Source organism: Toxorhynchites rutilus, chromosome 3, assembly GCF_029784135.1.
Source record: "Toxorhynchites rutilus septentrionalis strain SRP chromosome 3, ASM2978413v1, whole genome shotgun sequence".
In the NCBI taxonomy this organism is placed as follows: domain Eukaryota; kingdom Metazoa; phylum Arthropoda; class Insecta; order Diptera; family Culicidae; genus Toxorhynchites; species Toxorhynchites rutilus.
Window position 1 is genome coordinate 175,963,103 of NC_073746.1, and position 18,126 is coordinate 175,981,228.

General features: G+C 37.2%; 2 protein-coding genes across 7 annotated transcripts in view; one reads left to right on the top strand and one right to left on the bottom strand.

Annotated features, from left to right (window-relative positions):
• LOC129779703 (phospholipid-transporting ATPase VD) overlaps positions 1 to 18,126 on the top strand; it is a 176,009-nt gene that overhangs the window by 104,531 nt on the left and 53,352 nt on the right. For all 6 annotated transcript variants that reach the window (XR_008743744.1, XR_008743745.1, XR_008743746.1 and 3 more), the window contains one exon: positions 1,863 to 3,042. Coding sequence is in view for 2 of the 6 variants with exons in the window: in XM_055787332.1 (XP_055643307.1) it covers positions 2,027 to 3,042 (1,016 nt within the window). In the remaining 4 variants the exon portion in view is untranslated. The remainder of the gene's footprint in view (positions 1 to 1,862; positions 3,043 to 18,126) is intronic.
• LOC129779707 (uncharacterized) lies at positions 14,715 to 15,224 on the bottom strand. Its single transcript, XM_055787337.1, has 2 exons — positions 14,979 to 15,224; positions 14,715 to 14,915 (listed from the first exon to the last, which is right to left on the bottom strand). The coding sequence occupies exons 1-2, from the start codon at positions 15,156 to 15,158 to the stop codon at positions 14,721 to 14,723; spliced, it is 375 nt and encodes a 124-aa protein (XP_055643312.1). The 5' UTR covers positions 15,159 to 15,224; the 3' UTR covers positions 14,715 to 14,720.

Below are 18,126 nucleotides of genomic sequence, written 5' to 3' on the forward strand. Positions count from 1 at the left end.
AATTATCTTAAAAAAATATCTTAAAAATCTATAAAAAATCAAAAATGTTAATTTTTTTAAGATCTCATTTTCTCAGTTCTTTTAAATCTCAAAAAACTCAAAAATTTTTCTAAGTTTTCAAGAATCTTCAAAAATCTTAAAAAAACATAAAAATCTGAAATTTCAAAAATTCTAAAATCCCAAAAAATTTTAAAATCTTGAAAATTTCGAAAACCTGGAAAGTCTTCTGCAAAACTTGAAAATCTTAAAAATCTCAAAAATTTCAAAAATATCCGAAAAAAAATTAATTTTAAAAAACTCCAAAATTTTGAAAATGTCGAATACAGGTCGGACTCGATTATCCGGAGTGTTGATTTTTTTTTCACTCCGGATAATCGAATCCTGTATATAATCGAGTCAAAAATATTTTTCAAAATTTGTTTTGCATGTATTTTTCGTTTTTTTAATATAAAAAAAAGGAATTTAATTTTTAATTCATCCCCTTAAAGTCAGAAAACATCTTTCTCACATGAAAAAAATAAATTTATCCAGACTCTCTCAGGAGGTGATAGACGATCATATTTGATGAAAAAAAATTCTTCTACGCATATGTTCGAATTTTAACAATGACAGAGTTATAGAACTTTTTTTTTGATCGGACTCTGTTGCCTCAAACTGGCTCTACATTAAAAAGTACGCTACGGAAGCCGATTCTGTTGTTGAAAATTTAGTACAAGATATAGTAGTGGAACATCTAAATTAGTGGATTTTAATAACATTTTGGAAGGGAGAAACTTAATAGTTAATAACTTTTAATGTGTTATTATTAATTTCATCCTAAAAATTTATATTAAACTAGATTATTTCTATCTTCAAATATCTCAAAAATTTAGTAAATGTAGAAAATTAAAAAAAAAGAAAATCCAAAAAAAAGCTACAGTATTTAGAAAATCTAGAATATTCGGAAAATCTAAGAAATTAAAAAAATCATCAAATTCTTGAAAAACTTGAAATTTAAAAAAAAAAATTGAAAATATTGTAAATTACGGAAATCTCAGAAATCTTAAAAAACCTAAGAAATATTAAAAATTATGCAATGTTGAAATCTTTAAAATCTAGAAAACTTATAAAATCGAAAAATGTTAAAAAAAACTAAAATATCTTTAAATATTTGAAAATCATTAGATCTCGTAATTCTATGCTAAAATTACGAAAACCATAGGAATTTTCTTGAGAATCTAGAAGATCTAGTTAGGCAAGAAAATCTCTGAAAATATGAACCATCGCAAAATCATAACTAGAGAAGTTGATGATGACGTTTTTTTATGCATATCGATTGGCTCATGTCAGGGAATTTTTCCAAATGTCTTGGGGACAAAAAAATCAAGATTTTTGCACCACGATAATGATTCTACTCACGCTTAATTGTTTGTATGTGAATTCTTGGCCTAAAACAGTATTGTAGCGATGTCCATAATGTTCGACGGACACGGTTCCGTGTGACTTTCCCTATTTCCAAAAATAAAGAGAACCTTGAAGATCCTTACAAACATTGATGGCATTGAAAGCGCATCACTGAAAGAACTAGAGGCTATCCAAAAATCGAGTTTGAGAAGTGCTATGCTGTTTGCGCGTCCGCTTACGTGATTTTAATTCCAGCATCCTACTTTGATGAATCTACTGGTTGGCCTCTATAATAGAAAAAATGGATCAATCAAGTATATTTGCTTCAAAACAGTTTAATAAGAGATATTATTCATCGGAGATTTTATTCAGAAAACGGTTATAAAGATACCAATTATATCTCATTCTAAACTAGCGTCATCATCAACACAATTTATTACAAAAAATCTTACTTCCATTTTTCGTTTCTTTGTTTTCAGATAAATAACAAATAATGTGCTTGTGATCATCTCGAGAGAAAAAATGTGTGATAGTGATAAAGGTGCTCTGAAATAGCTTAAAATCTCCAAAGTGCAATTAAGAAGAAAAGAAAAAAACAAAGGACGATCGCGATCGGCGAAACAAGTCCTAATGGTGGTTTCCAATGATGACACAACTGGAGGAATCGAGAAAGGATGGTCCATCGGCGGGAGGTGGATTCCAACACGCGACTCCTTTGACTTCGCAGCAGCAGCAACAACAACAACAACAACCACATCTGCAGCAGCACTTGCAAATTCCGACCGGCCAGCCTGTGCTACTGCAGAATCCTTCGGAAGCCAGCCGAACGTACGTGTTTCCTGGTTCGAGTGCAGCAGCAGGTGGCGGCAACGGTAGTGGAGTGACCACAAGTAGTGGAACGACTAACGTTGGTGGCCGGGCTTTGTTCGAGCACCCCAGAAGTGGAGGGCACTCGCGCTCCGTGAGCCATGGGGAAGGTTCGTTTGGAATGTTTGGAGCCGCCGGTAGGCCTTCGGCACTCAAATCTGCCGTTAAGGGGGGCCATCAGCGAGCATTGTCACAGGGACAAATTACGGATGCCCCAGTGCCTCGATCAGGCCACAGTCGAGTTGGCTCGAAGACGGATTTTATCCTTCCACCTGGTCACAAAGAACAACAAGAACCACGCGAACCGGGTACTGCTTCCACTTCGGGCAAGGGTCACTCGAGGCAAGCCTCCCGATCGGAATCGATCTACACCTTACGCCGAGCCGATCGACCTCCGTGGTGGAAACGGCTCATGTTCTGTCGCAGCAGGAAGTTCGAAGATCGGGGCTACCGAATAGTGGTCCCCAATCACACAGTGCCTCCCAAAACGCCGAAACATCAGCACCCGAATGGCCATCTCGCGGGGAACAAAATTCGGACTACCAAATACACGCTACTCTCCTTTGTGCCGAAAAATTTACTCGAACAGTTCCATCGCGTAGCTAATTTGTATTTCATATTTATAGTGCTGCTCAATTGGTTTCCCCAGATAAATGCCTTCGGCAAGGAAATCGCCATGATCCCGGTACTGTTTGTGCTGGGTGTGACTGCAATCAAAGACTTGTTTGAGGACCGGCGTCGGCGGGCTTCGGACAAGCGCATAAATAACTCGACCTGTCGTGTTTACAATGGGTAAGTTCCGTGTGCACTTTTATATATAGACTATTTGTGTTTTATGGTTCCGCAAATGGGGAATTGTTCTCGTTGTCATTTTGTCAAGACAGAATGCCAGAAAGCGTTCATATATTATATCTATGACAGGTTGAAGCGAAGCTGCCACACTCAATCGAAACAACACCCTCTAAGTGATTATTGTTTAAATAACAGTAAATAAGTTAAAGTTTTCCATCCACGTCCCCATCGCTCGCTTTCTGTCCAAAAACACCTGAGACTCCGATGGGGGAGGCGTTGATGATTTGAATATCAAATGAAATTCACTGCGTGATCACAATTTCAAGTCGCATTTCCAAGCCGCTGCTGCTGTGCTAACCGGGTTAATGTACCCTTCTTGATCTCGTTTTGAGCAATTTAAAATGAAATCGACAAATGACAAAACATGAGTATTTTTGATTCGAATGAAAGTTTGTATTCAGTTTGGGTTGGAGGAAATATAAGTTTTCGACAGCATCTGGGAATTTTTTGACTCAAGTGTAATTTTTGAAATCTTTGATAATTTATATCTCAAAAACTATGAATCCTACCGAAATAGTATCTTAGAAAGAGTTTTAGAGTATTGATGTCCAAACGTGAAAAAAATATACACTGAGAAAAAAAATTAGTATCTAAAATACTTTTTTTTTATTTTTTTCAAATATTTTTTCATATAAAACAAATGTAAATGTCATGTAAAAAAATTGAAAAATGGGTACAAGATGGTAAAACTATTTTTGACGAATTTTGTGGAACATCGAATTTTTATAAATTTTCTTCGAATTTTTGTATGTTAACAATCATTTTTAGTAAAAAATTATGAATCCTGATATGATTGAGAATAAAAAAGCTCTTCATCAATCTCCTTCTAAATGCAGCCATTCTCGAGATGTTGAAAAAATATTGCTAATTTATTTTCTTTTTCAATTTGGCTCGATTTGCTTGATTAGTTCTCGAGTTGTACAAAAGTTTGTGTTTCATTTGTATGGCAGCCCCCATGCCCTTGGAGAGGGGGTAGGAGTGTCGAACCACCATTTATTGCCTCCTAAAACCTCCATATACCAGATTTGGTTCCTTTTGCTTGATTAGTTCTTCAGTTATGCAGAAATTTATGTTTCATTTGTATGGCAGCCGACCCAACCCTCCACCCCTTAGAGAAGGAGCAAGAGGTCGCAAATTATCATAAAAACCTTCCCCGTCCCCAAAAACCCCTACCTGCCAATTTTCATGTCGATCGGTTCAGTAATTTCCGAGTCCATAAGAATCAGACAGACAGACAGACAGAAATCCATTTTATATAGGGGAAGTGAGGGAATAGTCGCCCTAAGGAATATACCCATTTCCAGCATCCACATACCGCTTCAATTCTCGTTTCTCGAAGAATATTAGAGAGGGGGGAAGAATGTCGAACCACCATAGACACGTTTATGGATCCCTAAAACCGCTATATGCCAAGTTTGATTCCGTTTGCTTGTTTAGCTCTCGAGATATTCAGCCCCCCTCCCTCTTTAGAGAGAGAGGAGTGTCAAACCACCATAGAAACATTTGTTGCCCCCTAAAACCTCCATATGTCAGATTTGGCCGCTTAGAGAAGGGGGAAGAGGTTGCAAACATAGAACATATAAACCTTCCCCGGTTTCAAAAACCCCTACATACCAATTTTCATGTCGATCGGTTCTGTAATTTCCGAGTCCATAAGAATCAGACAGACAGACAAATAGAAATCCATTTTATATAGGGGAAGTGGGGGCATAGTGGTCACCCTAAGGAATATGCCTATTTCCAGCGTCCACATACCGTTTCAATTCCCGTTTCTCGAAGAATGTTATAGTTCAACTCATTGTTGTTTGCGATAGCCAACGGCTTTAACTATCAAAATTTAGAATAGTACACTTTTCATCATTAGAAAAAGGGGCAAAGTGGTCATTCGCACATATCAAGCTAAATGGGATATATCTATGCGTTTTTTTCGTCCAAATTTGTTCAAATTATAATTGATATAGTCGGTACATGCAGGAAATAAGCTTGGCATATTCATCTAGAGTCTCAATTTAAATTTTCTCATGCATACAAAAACGTAGTAAAAAACACATAAGGCTTGGTTTAGTTGGAGTGACATACTTATCCAGGATCAAAGCCACAAAAGGATCCTCTTCAAGAGCAGAATGTGATGTGGTATATCAGCTTTAGTAAACAGAACATTGTAAGACGTTAGTCACCTATGACCACTTTACCCCCAAACATCAAAGTAATTTCAATGCGAATTAATCGTTGAGATTAAACAAAATATCTGTTCACCTCTCCTAGAATATGTGAACAGTCGTCCAAACTGATGATTTGTCCAATATATCAGATTGAATAAACTAAATTTCACGAGAAATTCCATAGATACCATGCGCGCAGAACTACGGCCTAATGGCTATCAAGAGAGCAATTTCTGTTTATTTATATTTTGACATGCGACAGCTATATAAGTACAGGGTGACTCGGAAGTCATTAAATTCTTCAAACATAAGGTGACTATCAATCTGCAGCCCATCTGCAGTTATACTACCAAACAAGCAGGTCAACACTTTGCCCCCATGACCAAATTTCCCCCACTACCCCTATCTAGATTTTTTTAATTGTTCATATAAAAAAGAAATCATGTAAAAAATTTAAAAAATGAGCCCAGGATGGTAAAACTATTTTTGACGAACTTTGTCTTTCGTATTTAAAAAAAAAAATTAAACTCATAATTTTTGTATGTTAACAATCATTTTTAGTCACAAATTATGAATTCTGATGTGATTTAAAATAAAAAAGTTCTTCATCAATCATCAAATCGAAGTTCGTCAAAAATAGTTGTACCATCCTGGACTTATTTTTTAAATTTTCTACATGATTCCTATTTTATATGAAAAAATAAAAAAAAATAAAAAAAATATATATAAATTTAAAAAAAATTAAATTGAAAAAGACAATAAATTAGAAATGTTTTTTTCAAATATCTATATTTAGGAGAAGATTGAAAGAGAGCTTTTTATTTTAAATCACATCAGGATTCATAATTTGTGACTAAAATTGATTGTTAACATACAAAAATTCGAGGTTTCGAAAATTCGTAAATATTGGATGTTCCACAAAGTTCGTCAAAAATAGTTTCACTATTTTGTACCCATTTTTTAAATTTTCTACATGACTTCTGTTTTATATGAAAAAGATTGAAAAAAAATAAAAAATATGTATTTTAGATATTACATATAAAACTTTTTTTTTGTAAATAAAAAAAATACAATTTTTTTCTCTCAGTGTATATTTTTTTCACGTTTCAACATCAATACTCTTTAACTCTTTCTAAGACACTATTTAGGTACGACTCTAGTTTTTGAGATATAAATTATCAATGATTTCTCTTACTAAAATCGATACGCCCTTTTCAAAAGTTACACTTGAGTCAAAAAAATCGCAAATGCTGTGTAAAACTCATATTTCCTCCAACTCAAACGAATACAAACTTTTGTTCGAATCAAAAATACAAGTTTTTAAGGTCTGAATTTTTAGTTCGATTTCATTTGGAATTGCACATTTGATAAGTTAGAAGTCAGCGTGTAAGTAAATTAACCGCGGAAATCACGTTGAGATGCGTTGCCAATAATTAGCTGTGGTTCGGATAAATCCCCCAATGCCGTAAAAGTAATTATTAATGCGTTCAAAGCAAGAACAAATCTCGTAGACCGAACGCAACCGACTTATACGCTTCAGGTCTCTAAAGTTTCCGGTGTTCTTTAGTTGATTTCCGAGCTAGATTCGCACCAATCCGTTTCAAAGTCACGGATATTACCTGGAATACGTAGCAACTTACCAGCACAGACACGGGTGGCATTGAACGTGACATAGTTTGAAGAATTTCTTTTTGTGCGCCTAGGCCACGCAGTTACCTCGCACGAGTTGACTCCTCCGCCAGCGAAACTGTGATAAAATGCAGCGGGAAAAAAACACACATTCGACAAAAAGAGACAACCCATTGCAGCAGGTGTTGCACGTGTTTCAAATGCCAAACGTGAATTCACATTTAAGTAGACCGAAGTGAGCGCAAATGTGAGTTTGCATAGCCCCCCAAACAATGAATGGCGAATGGATTGTTTTGCACTTAGCCTGCGCTAATGAGATAACATTGGTGGATGGTGGCGGGTTTGCCATTCTATATATTTCGATGATTCCATTCGATCCATTCGGTTTTGCGTGAATCCACCGAGGTCCATCCACATATGATGGCGGCACCATAATTATTGAAAAAGAACCACGATTACTTTTGTGTGTTTACCCTTAACGAAACAGCTGTAATTGTAGCTTGTATGATCTATAAACTCAAAGGAGCCACTCACTCCTAATATTATGCCTTATAGGCCTATTGTTCAAGGAAGTTCATAAGGATTTATTTTACCTTACATATCTCATAATTCTGGTTTGATGATCACTCTAGGTTAAGGGTAAAATATTCATGTGTACAAGAGATATACTTATTGTGATTTTGAATATCGGAGCGAGTTATGTTTTATGGAAATTTTATATTGTCATTTCTGTTCATTCCCATTTTTATAGTGTTCTCACACATAACTCCCCTATGAGCGCTATACGATGAGTTGGGTTGGAAAAATCCCGTCTAATATATATTCATACGAGGTGGAACGATCAAAATTTGGTCAACTCGAATTTGACGCATTTCTTTCGCATTTAAATATCCTCAGCATCCCTCATTTCATACGTTAGTGTGTGTGGAGGATTCCTTTTGACATTTGCTTTTCAGTACTCAAAATAGCGTCCAAACAATGTTTGAAAACTTTGTCCGCACGACGCGAATATTCAAGCTTTTTTAGCATCATTAGTCGCTACCGGAATGAGACTTTTACACAGCGACAGGAGGAAGAAAGATGGAGGCAAACATCTTGATGGTCATGAAACTTTTCAAGTTGCAACTCGAAAAGGGATATTTTCATCACTATCAGGACCATCAATCAAGGAACACACGTCGATGAAAGCCTGGAGAAACTCTTGCTGCCTTACTTCAATTAAACACGACAAACCCGTTCTGTTTTGTCTGAATTTGGCATCATGCCATCATGGAGAATATAGGAATTGTCTGCCGAGAATAATGTGATGGTAATGCTCAAAGATCACAGCTCTCCCAACACTTCAGAGCCTTAGCCCATCGAGAGATGTTGGGCCATCGTCAAGCGGAACTTAAAGAAGACGCAAAAAACGATGGAAAGCGAAAGAAAGTTCAAAGCAAACCGGCGTTCTGCAACGAACCCGACGAGGCCACTGGTCAGTCGTTGCCATTTTAAGAACTAAAGCCCAAGATCTTCTTTCCAAACTACGCAAAAGACGAATTCTCATATCAGAGAAAAAGCTCAGAAAGCTTTGTGAATGTGGAGATGATAACTAATTGAGGATCTGTAAATAGCTTAAAGAAAAGGGCTTGTTTTTTCTGTGCTTTTGTATATAAACAGCCTCTCATCAGGACGGTTGTGTGCCATTCACCCGAAACACGTTTACCCGAAGCACATTCTCCCGAATGTAACATTTACCCAAATGTAACAAATACCCGAACGCGACATTTATCCGAATGCGACAAATACCCGAATGCGACATTTACCCGAACGCAACATTTACCCAAATGTAGCAAATATCCGAATGCGACATTTACCCGAATGAAGAAGGAAAAATTTCGACAAATCAGATTATGAGTTTTGTCGAATCTCCTGCTGATAAATAAGATGTAATTCGAAAATGGTGTTGAAGACTTCGCTGTGTTCGCATTTTTAGAAACTAATGTAGGCACGATTATCATGCTTCTTTCCGTATTGCTCTGTAAGGCTAAAAGATCATTCAGAAATGAGCACGGGTTATGGAATATTTCTAAAATTAAGCAAGTAATTTTATATACAACATAAAAAATATAAAGCATAAAATGCCATAAAAATGTGAAAAGGAATGATAAGAAAAAAAGTGTACTTACGTATTTACGCTACCACAGCGCAATGCTTATCATTAATTTATTATGTTGTGATAATTTTTTTTCTTAGATCAATGCAATGGGGGCGAACTCAGCGCAGTAAAGCGCAGTAAAAATTAAACTTGTTCAGCAAAACTCAAATACTTGTAAACAATATTTGATTTTTCTCCCATATATTTTTTCCTGGGTCATACAAATATTTGGGGAATTGAAGTGGGTATACTTTACTCATACACACACTCCTAAATTTACGCAAGCTCTTTCCCAAAGAAAAAAATTATAAAAATCAATCCGATTCTTTCACTTCGCATATTATTTTAGAATGCATCGAAATTTTACAAAAAAACTATTTAAAAAGATTTGGAGGCTCTAAAATGGACCGATTGGTTTGCGTGTTGAAGTAGTTGAAGATAGTGAAGTCATGGTTCATTATTTCCTTCACGAGGATGATACGAGGTGCATGAGAATACTGAGCAAGTATCACAAGCGTTTTTCTTATAATTATTGTTAAAGCTATCGCTGATCCTTGATCCGGTTAACACACGGCCACAGGAATTTTTTTTTTGTTCCTTCACCATTATTCGACAAACAAAACATTAAAACCGCTTAATGGTAACCATTTCAATCTATCCAATCTGGAAACGCATGAAAATCAACAACAATGTGTGCGTGCGATTCAAAAATATCCAAGAGCTCTCCTTTTGACCACTTGACAGAAAGATTCTAAGAATTTTCCTTCTTCTTCTTCTTTGTTGAATTAAAGAAACTTTAAACTTCTTCAGTTCATTCGTCTCTAGTCTTCAAAAAGACCCTTGAAAAACTCTACTCTTTACTCCTCCGCCCTCATTGCCTTGAGAAAGGCACTCGATTCCTCGCCATCCAGCTCGCCCAGTAACAGTGTTGTCCAGTCGGTGTCTTCACGAAGAATGATGAGGAGAGATACAATACTCAAGTTATGATAAAGGGAACATTCGGTATGTTTTTAAAAAGTAAAGAGACAAGTGGTTAGGTCGAAAACCAAAACTGAAATCATCAAATTTATTTCTGATCGCTACATTCATTGTTTACCTAACTTTCATGTACCAGAAGCTGCAGCGATGACAATTTCCTGGGAACGATGTTCGCCGATGATGTAACTAGCTGTCCTCCAGAGATGATGATCGACAGTTTCAGCATGATGAGATGTTATGATTTATATAGATGGTTACATTGTATTACATTGTTGTTTCCAATCTTGCTGCCTGAGGGGATGGTGGCTGATGTTGGGAGTGGTAACGGAGGTGGAGCTGTGACTGATTTTGGTGTTGCATTACTCTGAAGATGCCTGCATGGTACCTGAGTTTGTCTGGTGGCTGGTTGTGGGCTCGCGTGTTGCATGGCAAGGGAGGACCTTCGTCCTTAACTCTTATACGCTAGCGACAACTTACTTACTATGCAAGGGTGGAGTTTATTTCGCAAATACTCTCTTTTCGCTATCCCCCTTCGCTGTTTCTATTCTAGCGGCTGCATAAGTTGCCCGTCATCGACAGCTCTTCTCGAGGAAGCACACAAATGGATAGAACAAATGTATGGGGAAATGGGAATGCTTAAAATGTTCATCAATTTAAACCATATACAGACTATGGGATTGTAATGTATAGCATATCCAACAAATCTTAGAAAATTTCCGATTCGATTGGTATGCGAATCGTTAAAATCCGTTCGCAGCAAAGATAGTTATTAACGATAACTGTATTTCATAAAAACGTGACCTATTTTCTGATTTGGCACCCTTAATGAAAGACGTAGCCCTACGTCAAAAAAAGTTGGGCGACAAAAGTCTCTCTAGCTGGCATGTACGAATAACTGATACACGTTCTTCACACTACTTTGGTTTCCTCTCTCTGTTTTTACATGTGTTAATGGTCTTCTGGTGATTCACGGAAATCCACACTCCAGAATAAAACAGCAATCGAGTTTTGTTTACTTCATTGCTCGATAAGAAATTACCAGGGATTGGAGTGTAAGCCACAACTGGTCTGGAGAATACGCTTACACTGAATCCGTAATGTTCATTCTCTGGCTATGATATTTAATCGTTTCCGTTATCTTAATCACATTGGCTGAAGGTATTCAAGAGAATTGCTCAATAGAAGATAAGTGTTATTCCGATTTGAAATTTGTAGCTTTTAAGTTCTAAAGATAAAAATATATTTTGTATAGAGATGAGCTTCGAAGCAGTAGGTTGAACATCATGCTTGCACACCATTTATATCAGATTTATATATCTAAATCATGTGATCGATATCGTAAATCGATTACCTCAATTCTGATCATGGTTTGTCCGATGCGCTGATGTTGGTTTGTCCACATGATTACTATGACGGCCGCCTGGTGCGCTGCAGTTTGTTTATGTTGTTCTTCGTGTGTAGCAAAAATAAAGCTTCCCTGTATTGATTGCTGTTCACCTTTAAAACGCAAAGATGGTTTTTTTTTGTATTTTTTTTTTTTGAAAAATTCAATTATTTCCTATGCTTCATTCTCTGACTAAAATTTCGTAGGTCTTAAAATTTTTGAGTTGATTTTTTTCGAAAAAAAAGTCAAAAAAACTTTAAATCTCAAAAAAAATCTAACTCAAAAACTACAAGAACTACAGAATTTTGGCCAGACAATAAAATATAGGAAATTGTTCAAGCTTCCATTAAAAAATACAAAACAAATTGAAAAAATATATATATTCAAAATTCAAATTCGTTTTTCTCAAAACATATTTTTGAAAAATTATCAACGAAAATTATATGAATGATCCATGAATCATCAACAAGTCTCCTATGCACTAGAAAAAGGGCACTGTTACTTTTGATATTTTTTTAAGAATTCAAAAAAACGTTTTTAATGAAAACGATTTGGATTTTTTTGTTCAGTTTGATTTTTCAAAAAAAATTGTATTTTTTGTGAAAATTTAAACAATTTCCTACATGTTATTCGCAGACTAAATTTTTGTAGGTATTATAGTTTTTGAATTAGAAATTTTTGTAAAAAAATTTAAAAAAATGGGTGGGTTATTTATTTATTCATTTATTTGTAAGTAGAGAATTTGAACAAATGCCATATATGATCAATCAATGCATTTTGATAGATTATGTTCTTCGTTACAAGCAGATATGCCAACCTTCCTGATTTTTCAGGATTTCCCAGACTTTTCAGCACGCTCCCTGATATTTTGACGAACACTCGATTTATCCTGATTTTTCTGAAATGATCCTGATTTTTCATGATTTTTGTACTCTTTACATTATTCGTAATAAATATACTGGTTTCCATGACAAAGTTTTCTGTCATGATAGTTCTCCGGTTCGCACTTGTATGTATCTTACATTGAATTAAATTCTCTAGACGCAAAGCTGTACTTAACTTTTTTTATCTCTTCCCTCAATTGTTTTGTGGCTTTCCAACACAGTGCTACAACATTTCATTAAACCAGATTGTCTGAAGAATTTATGAAATTACAACGAGATTAAGAATCTACTGTCAATATAAAAAAAAAATTATATGCAATTTGTTCGTCTGATTCAAAGTAGAATTAACTTTAATGTCTTATCATTAAATGGTAAATATATCTATAACCGTACTAAATATCATAGAAATTACAAAAAGTTCAACAAGTCTTCCACTGCTGATATGATTTCCTTATTTGTTGAGTAAAGATTCATTCCAAAGCATGGATGATGAATTGAGTGAAAATTTGAATATTGATTTCTCTGCAAATGACTGTAGTGATGCTGTAGGTTTTCCGGAAAAACTATAAACGATCAAAAAGGCGAAACACTAGTATTTCCGCTTGTGCGAGGATTTATACCATGCTTATTAATTCTTTTACATATCTCGTCCGAAGGAAGATATACTCTGTTTCTGGTGGGATTTGGAATGGATTCTGTATTATGAGTTTATGAGCAAGCAACCTGTTTCTCACATGTATGGCTCGCAGCAGTTTTCGACGAGGAAGCAATCATGTTCTGGGAGGATAGAATATTTAAGCTGTGTGAAAGATAGCGAAAGCGAAAGATTGTGAAACAGAACTATCGATATTCAATTAAATTATAATGCTTTGATTGAAAATGATGTTTTTGTTTTCCCAAAAATCGACATTAACTGATTTATCCTGATTTTTATTTTCATTCTTCCTGATTTTTTTAAATTATAGTTGGCAACCCTGGTTACAAGTAAAATTGATGCCTAGCACTACCAACATATGTGAACGGAAGAATTGTTAAACGAACATTGCATTTTATATTTCTCTTTGAAATTATTGAATCTCTCTTGTGTACGTACTTCTCGAACCGCGAATTTGCTTGATTTGGATTTCCCAAGGCACCTTGGTTTTGAAGTCGGTGTTAGGGAAGCATATATCGGTGTGAACAGAAACGCCCCCGACTTGCATGTAATTGCAATGTCGATTTCACCAGGATCCTTAATTTTGAAGTCTGTGCTGGGGAAACCGTAAATCGATTGTCAAGATATTACTAATATTAACTTCCTCCGTTTTGACCCAATCTAACCCCTACGACGGTAAGCAAAGTTGCTCAAATATCCAATGTCTTTACACCCACAACGTTTCACTACAATCTGAGATGGTGCTGCCAACTCCTAAGACGAGTTGGCATGAAATCCGTCCATTGGAAATGTGTACGTTATATTGAGTGACGTTATATCGAAGTTCCGTTGCATTCAATTACTTTGATTATGACTTCATTTATTGCAAAATGTGAATTGAAAATGAATGTCTATGAAAGTCTAAGAGAAATTTCTTTTCCTTCGAAATTTCGATGGTTTGCCTGGTTTTGTAGCTAAAGTTAGGAGTTAAGGTTTCCAATCATCTTGCTCTCGCGGGAACAATACACAAGCTGGCCGCGAATTGTACCTCTAATGTAAGTACATCTAGGATTGTAATCTTTCGTTATCTGAAACTAAATTTGACTCATTTTTGACACAAAACTTGAAGGGAGCAGGAAAAAGGTCACCATACAACCAAATAGTGCCATTCCCGAGGTCCAAGGGGGTGATCGGTTCAGGAGTACCTTCCCCTAATTAATAATAAAATTTAGATGCATTTCGAAACAAAATCGAATTGAATCATATTATTTCGTTGTCCTACGTAAAAATACGGTGGTGCCCTTTACATAGTCTCTATATATATATACATATATATATATATATATATACATATATATATATATATGTATATATATATATATATATATATATATATATATATATATATATATATATATATATATATATTTAATTCCATGAACATTTTGAATTTGAAATTACGAATTTCGAACATAGAATTACGATTCATTATTATGCTAAGATGAACAATTGAAATGCCATATTAAGAGATTTCTCATTACCATTATTTTCCATCTAACATTCGGCGATATTCGGCATTCATTTGTAGTAAAACATTCACAATTTTTTATTCCATCAGTAACATGAACTGATGCGGAAGAACCCTGAAAAACATTTTACAATTTCTGACAAGCTACATAAGTTTATCACACATCCAAGGGCAAATCTAATCGATTAAATTGTATCGGAATCAAAACATGAACTCTAAAATGAGTACAAATTATTGTATCGTTGATAACATGAACTACGATAAGAGGACACAGGGTTAAAATTACGCACTCTTGATACAGCTAAAATAACTATTCGACGCCGAGATAACTTGCGTAGAGTATTCAACGCTTTTCAGGGTTAGACACATAACAACGCGGTTCTGCAAACTGTTGAAGTTGGACACCAGCTGGGCGAAGATGTTGTACGCGGCGACCAGGGCTGGCTGCTGAATGTCCCCGTTGTTGGAGGGTGTTTTCTGAAAATGAAAGATTGTGGTTGTGGAACCTGAAAACGAATGTGTTCACGGGCTCGAACTTACCGCTGAAAGTTTGAGCACGGCAGCTCTCCTAGCGTCGGCATCGGAGTAAATCGTTATCCCGAAGATTGCATTGTTCCACGAGTTCACGTAGTACATTCGATCCGTTAGAAGGGTTTTAAGGACAGACATTTGCTCGTTTGCAACACTTTGCGCGTTGAGCAAATTCAAACACTGTCCCATAGTTGGAACATTGAAAGATAAAAATTGCACCAACGGATTTAGGTACTTGTTGACGCATGAGTTTGCGGGGGGAGAATTCCTCACAGCATTGTCCAGCACTTGGTAAACGTTGAACAGCGTATCACGAGCAGCGTTTTGCACCGAGTCCGTTATCATATGGGCAACATCGTTGAATTTTTCCTCCGAATTTGAACTCACCACCGCCATATAATATTCAAAGAACCCGATAAACTCTCGGGTGGTAGCGATAATTGCCGAAGAATTCGCCCCAATTATATCATCGTTGAAGGAATTTATCTTGCCGTTGAATGATTCGGTCGAGGTGATAAGTTGGGTAAGAGCGCTGGAAATTTGCTGCTGGAACCAATCCGATGATTTCATGATAACATTGTATGCGTTACTCAGAGAGGAATCTAGCGAAGCGAAAGTGCTTGTCAATGTCGCTGTGAATGCACTCATAAAATTATCACCCGAAAGTATCAACGTTATGGTCTCGTCCAGTTGGCCCCGGACGATGCCGAGCTGTGATTGGAACACGTTTAGTGCAGCTATCAGGCTTGCCATTCGATACTTGTTCAGATGGTTGTACACTACCGCAGATGAGATCTGCTCGTTGGCTTTGATTTCCTGAACTGATTTCTCAAGGGTATCCACCGTTTCAGATAACTCCCTTAGAATATCCGCAACAATTGCCAAGGCTCCTGTTAGAATTTGACCAATATTTGGTGCCAGTAAGCCTATTCTATCTATTTGATCTGGTGCATTTTTCACAAATTCTTTGGCGTAGCTCAGTCTTACTATTATATCGTCAAAAAGTACCGTTGGGCTGATTTTACTATCAGCGGCTGCCGTTCCCAGGGAATCCGTGAGGCTTCTAATTGGACCGATGATACCATTGTACAAAAAATTCACTCCCTCGGCAGCATCGTTCAGAGTAAGGGTACTTAAAGGTATCCTTCTGTTGAGATTCGCCATTGCCACCGTTAGCGTGTTAAATGATGTTGTTATCGAGAGAGCAACCGAGGATATGTCTGTTTCCATTTTGAATCCACCCTGAATATACAGTCCGAAAAATGGTTCCGGGTGCACAACCTAAAATTTTAGCACGAAACATATTTTTTCCAGCGCCGATTGATTATTGAAGTGATTACCTTAAAAAGAGTCACAGCATATACAAAATTGAATGTTGAAAAGCACATTTTTGGATCCAATCACGCTGCCGAGTTCCGATTAACTGAAAAGCATGTGTAACGTTTCATCTCTGGACTGTTCTCTTCTCTGTTTTGTGTTGAAACATTTGGCCCAACGCGTCTGAATAAATAATATATTTTAGAGAACATTTGTATTGACGCAACTGGATCATTTCGGATCCAAAACTCTCATGAAATTTCAAGTTTGTATTCAGTTCGTCGCTTTCAGCCAAGATGGTTCGATCATATCTGACAGGAATAGTTCTCATTGGATTTTTTACTAACGTAAACACCATTGGATACAAAACTGCCAGTATTTTAATTCCCTCACCTTCAGCAGGCATCAGCATTTTTCGGCCTGAGCGTTACATCCTATTTCACGCCAGCGGTGGACATTTCGTCATCCTGTTCAAATGCTATCGCAACTTACAAAACGATCAGTTCAACCATCGCCAGTCTGGCCAATGATGCCTTCAGTTCACTTCAACTGAGTGACCTTTCCAAAAGTTTCTTCAATACTTTCGACGGAACAAGCTTCTGGATGGTGTCAGTGTTGTCGGCGCTCCAAGTTGCAGTCAATGATAAATCCTCAAACACTGATCATTTGTTTGTGCTCATCAACTCTACGACAGACCATGCCGCTGAATTCTTCGCTACCAACAATCGTTCCTTATGGGTGTCGGTTTTGAATGCCACCATAGTACCGGACCCCATTAACACTGTCCAAGCATTACGGAACATCTCACGAATGCTGAACAGTGACATCCACCCAAAACTGGCACTCATCAGCGCGACAAACCCAAATGCGGTTACCCCGGCCGCCATACTTTCGATCTTACCCGCAGCCCAACTATCCGATCTGTCCAATGTAATCAAACAGCTCCAGCAATTCGAACGGTCCGTGACGCTTCCGCTCGCGCAGAACTTCGCCAGCACCGTTGCGCAATTGAATGCAAAAACCGTAGCATATGTTACCGCGCTGAGTTCCTCTTTCTCCAGTCTGGATACAACGCTAAGACAATCCTGGACCGTAGCATCCGCACTGCCAGAAAATTATATCGCTTCCACCGAGCCACTGCTCGGCGCCGGTTCAACGTTGGTAAGCAATTTCAACACCACCATCGGATCATTCACCGATATTTATCTCGGTTCCTCGGCCCAATCAAGTGCCTCAGAAGTGAGCATGTTTTACAACAAATACATTACCGTTGCGAGCGAGCAGACCAATGTGATTGTGGCCAAATTGGATCGCTTCCGAAACAAGCTATGCGATCAAGCTCTCAACACTGCGAACAACTTGATGAGCAGTGGTTTTCAAGCCATCGAAGGCAGCGCGAGAGTTGTGTTTCAAAAGACCACCGCCCCTTCATTCTGCACCAATCAAGTGATCCAACAGTTCATCAACGGATACGCCTCATTGCTGGGGTCGACAAAGGACTGCATAGCTGGGCAAAATTTTGATCTCACTAGTCCAGTGAATATGCAGAGCAAAGTGGCCTCCGGCATTCAATCCGATATGCAGTACTTCTTGAGGTTGCTGAACGACATGCTGAAGGGAGTCAGCAATGGTAGTCAACCGACTGTGCGCATCAAGGCGGATGCCAACGTTAGAGCGGTGAGTTATTGAGAGTGATGTGGTTTAAAATTCCATACAGAGAATATCGTGCAAAGGAGTAATTTTCCGATCCTAGAACGACTCAGCGAGGTCTAACATTGAAGTAATGTGGAAGAATTCTGCAAGTTTGAGCCTGTTTACTCTGTCATCCAGTCGATAGCAG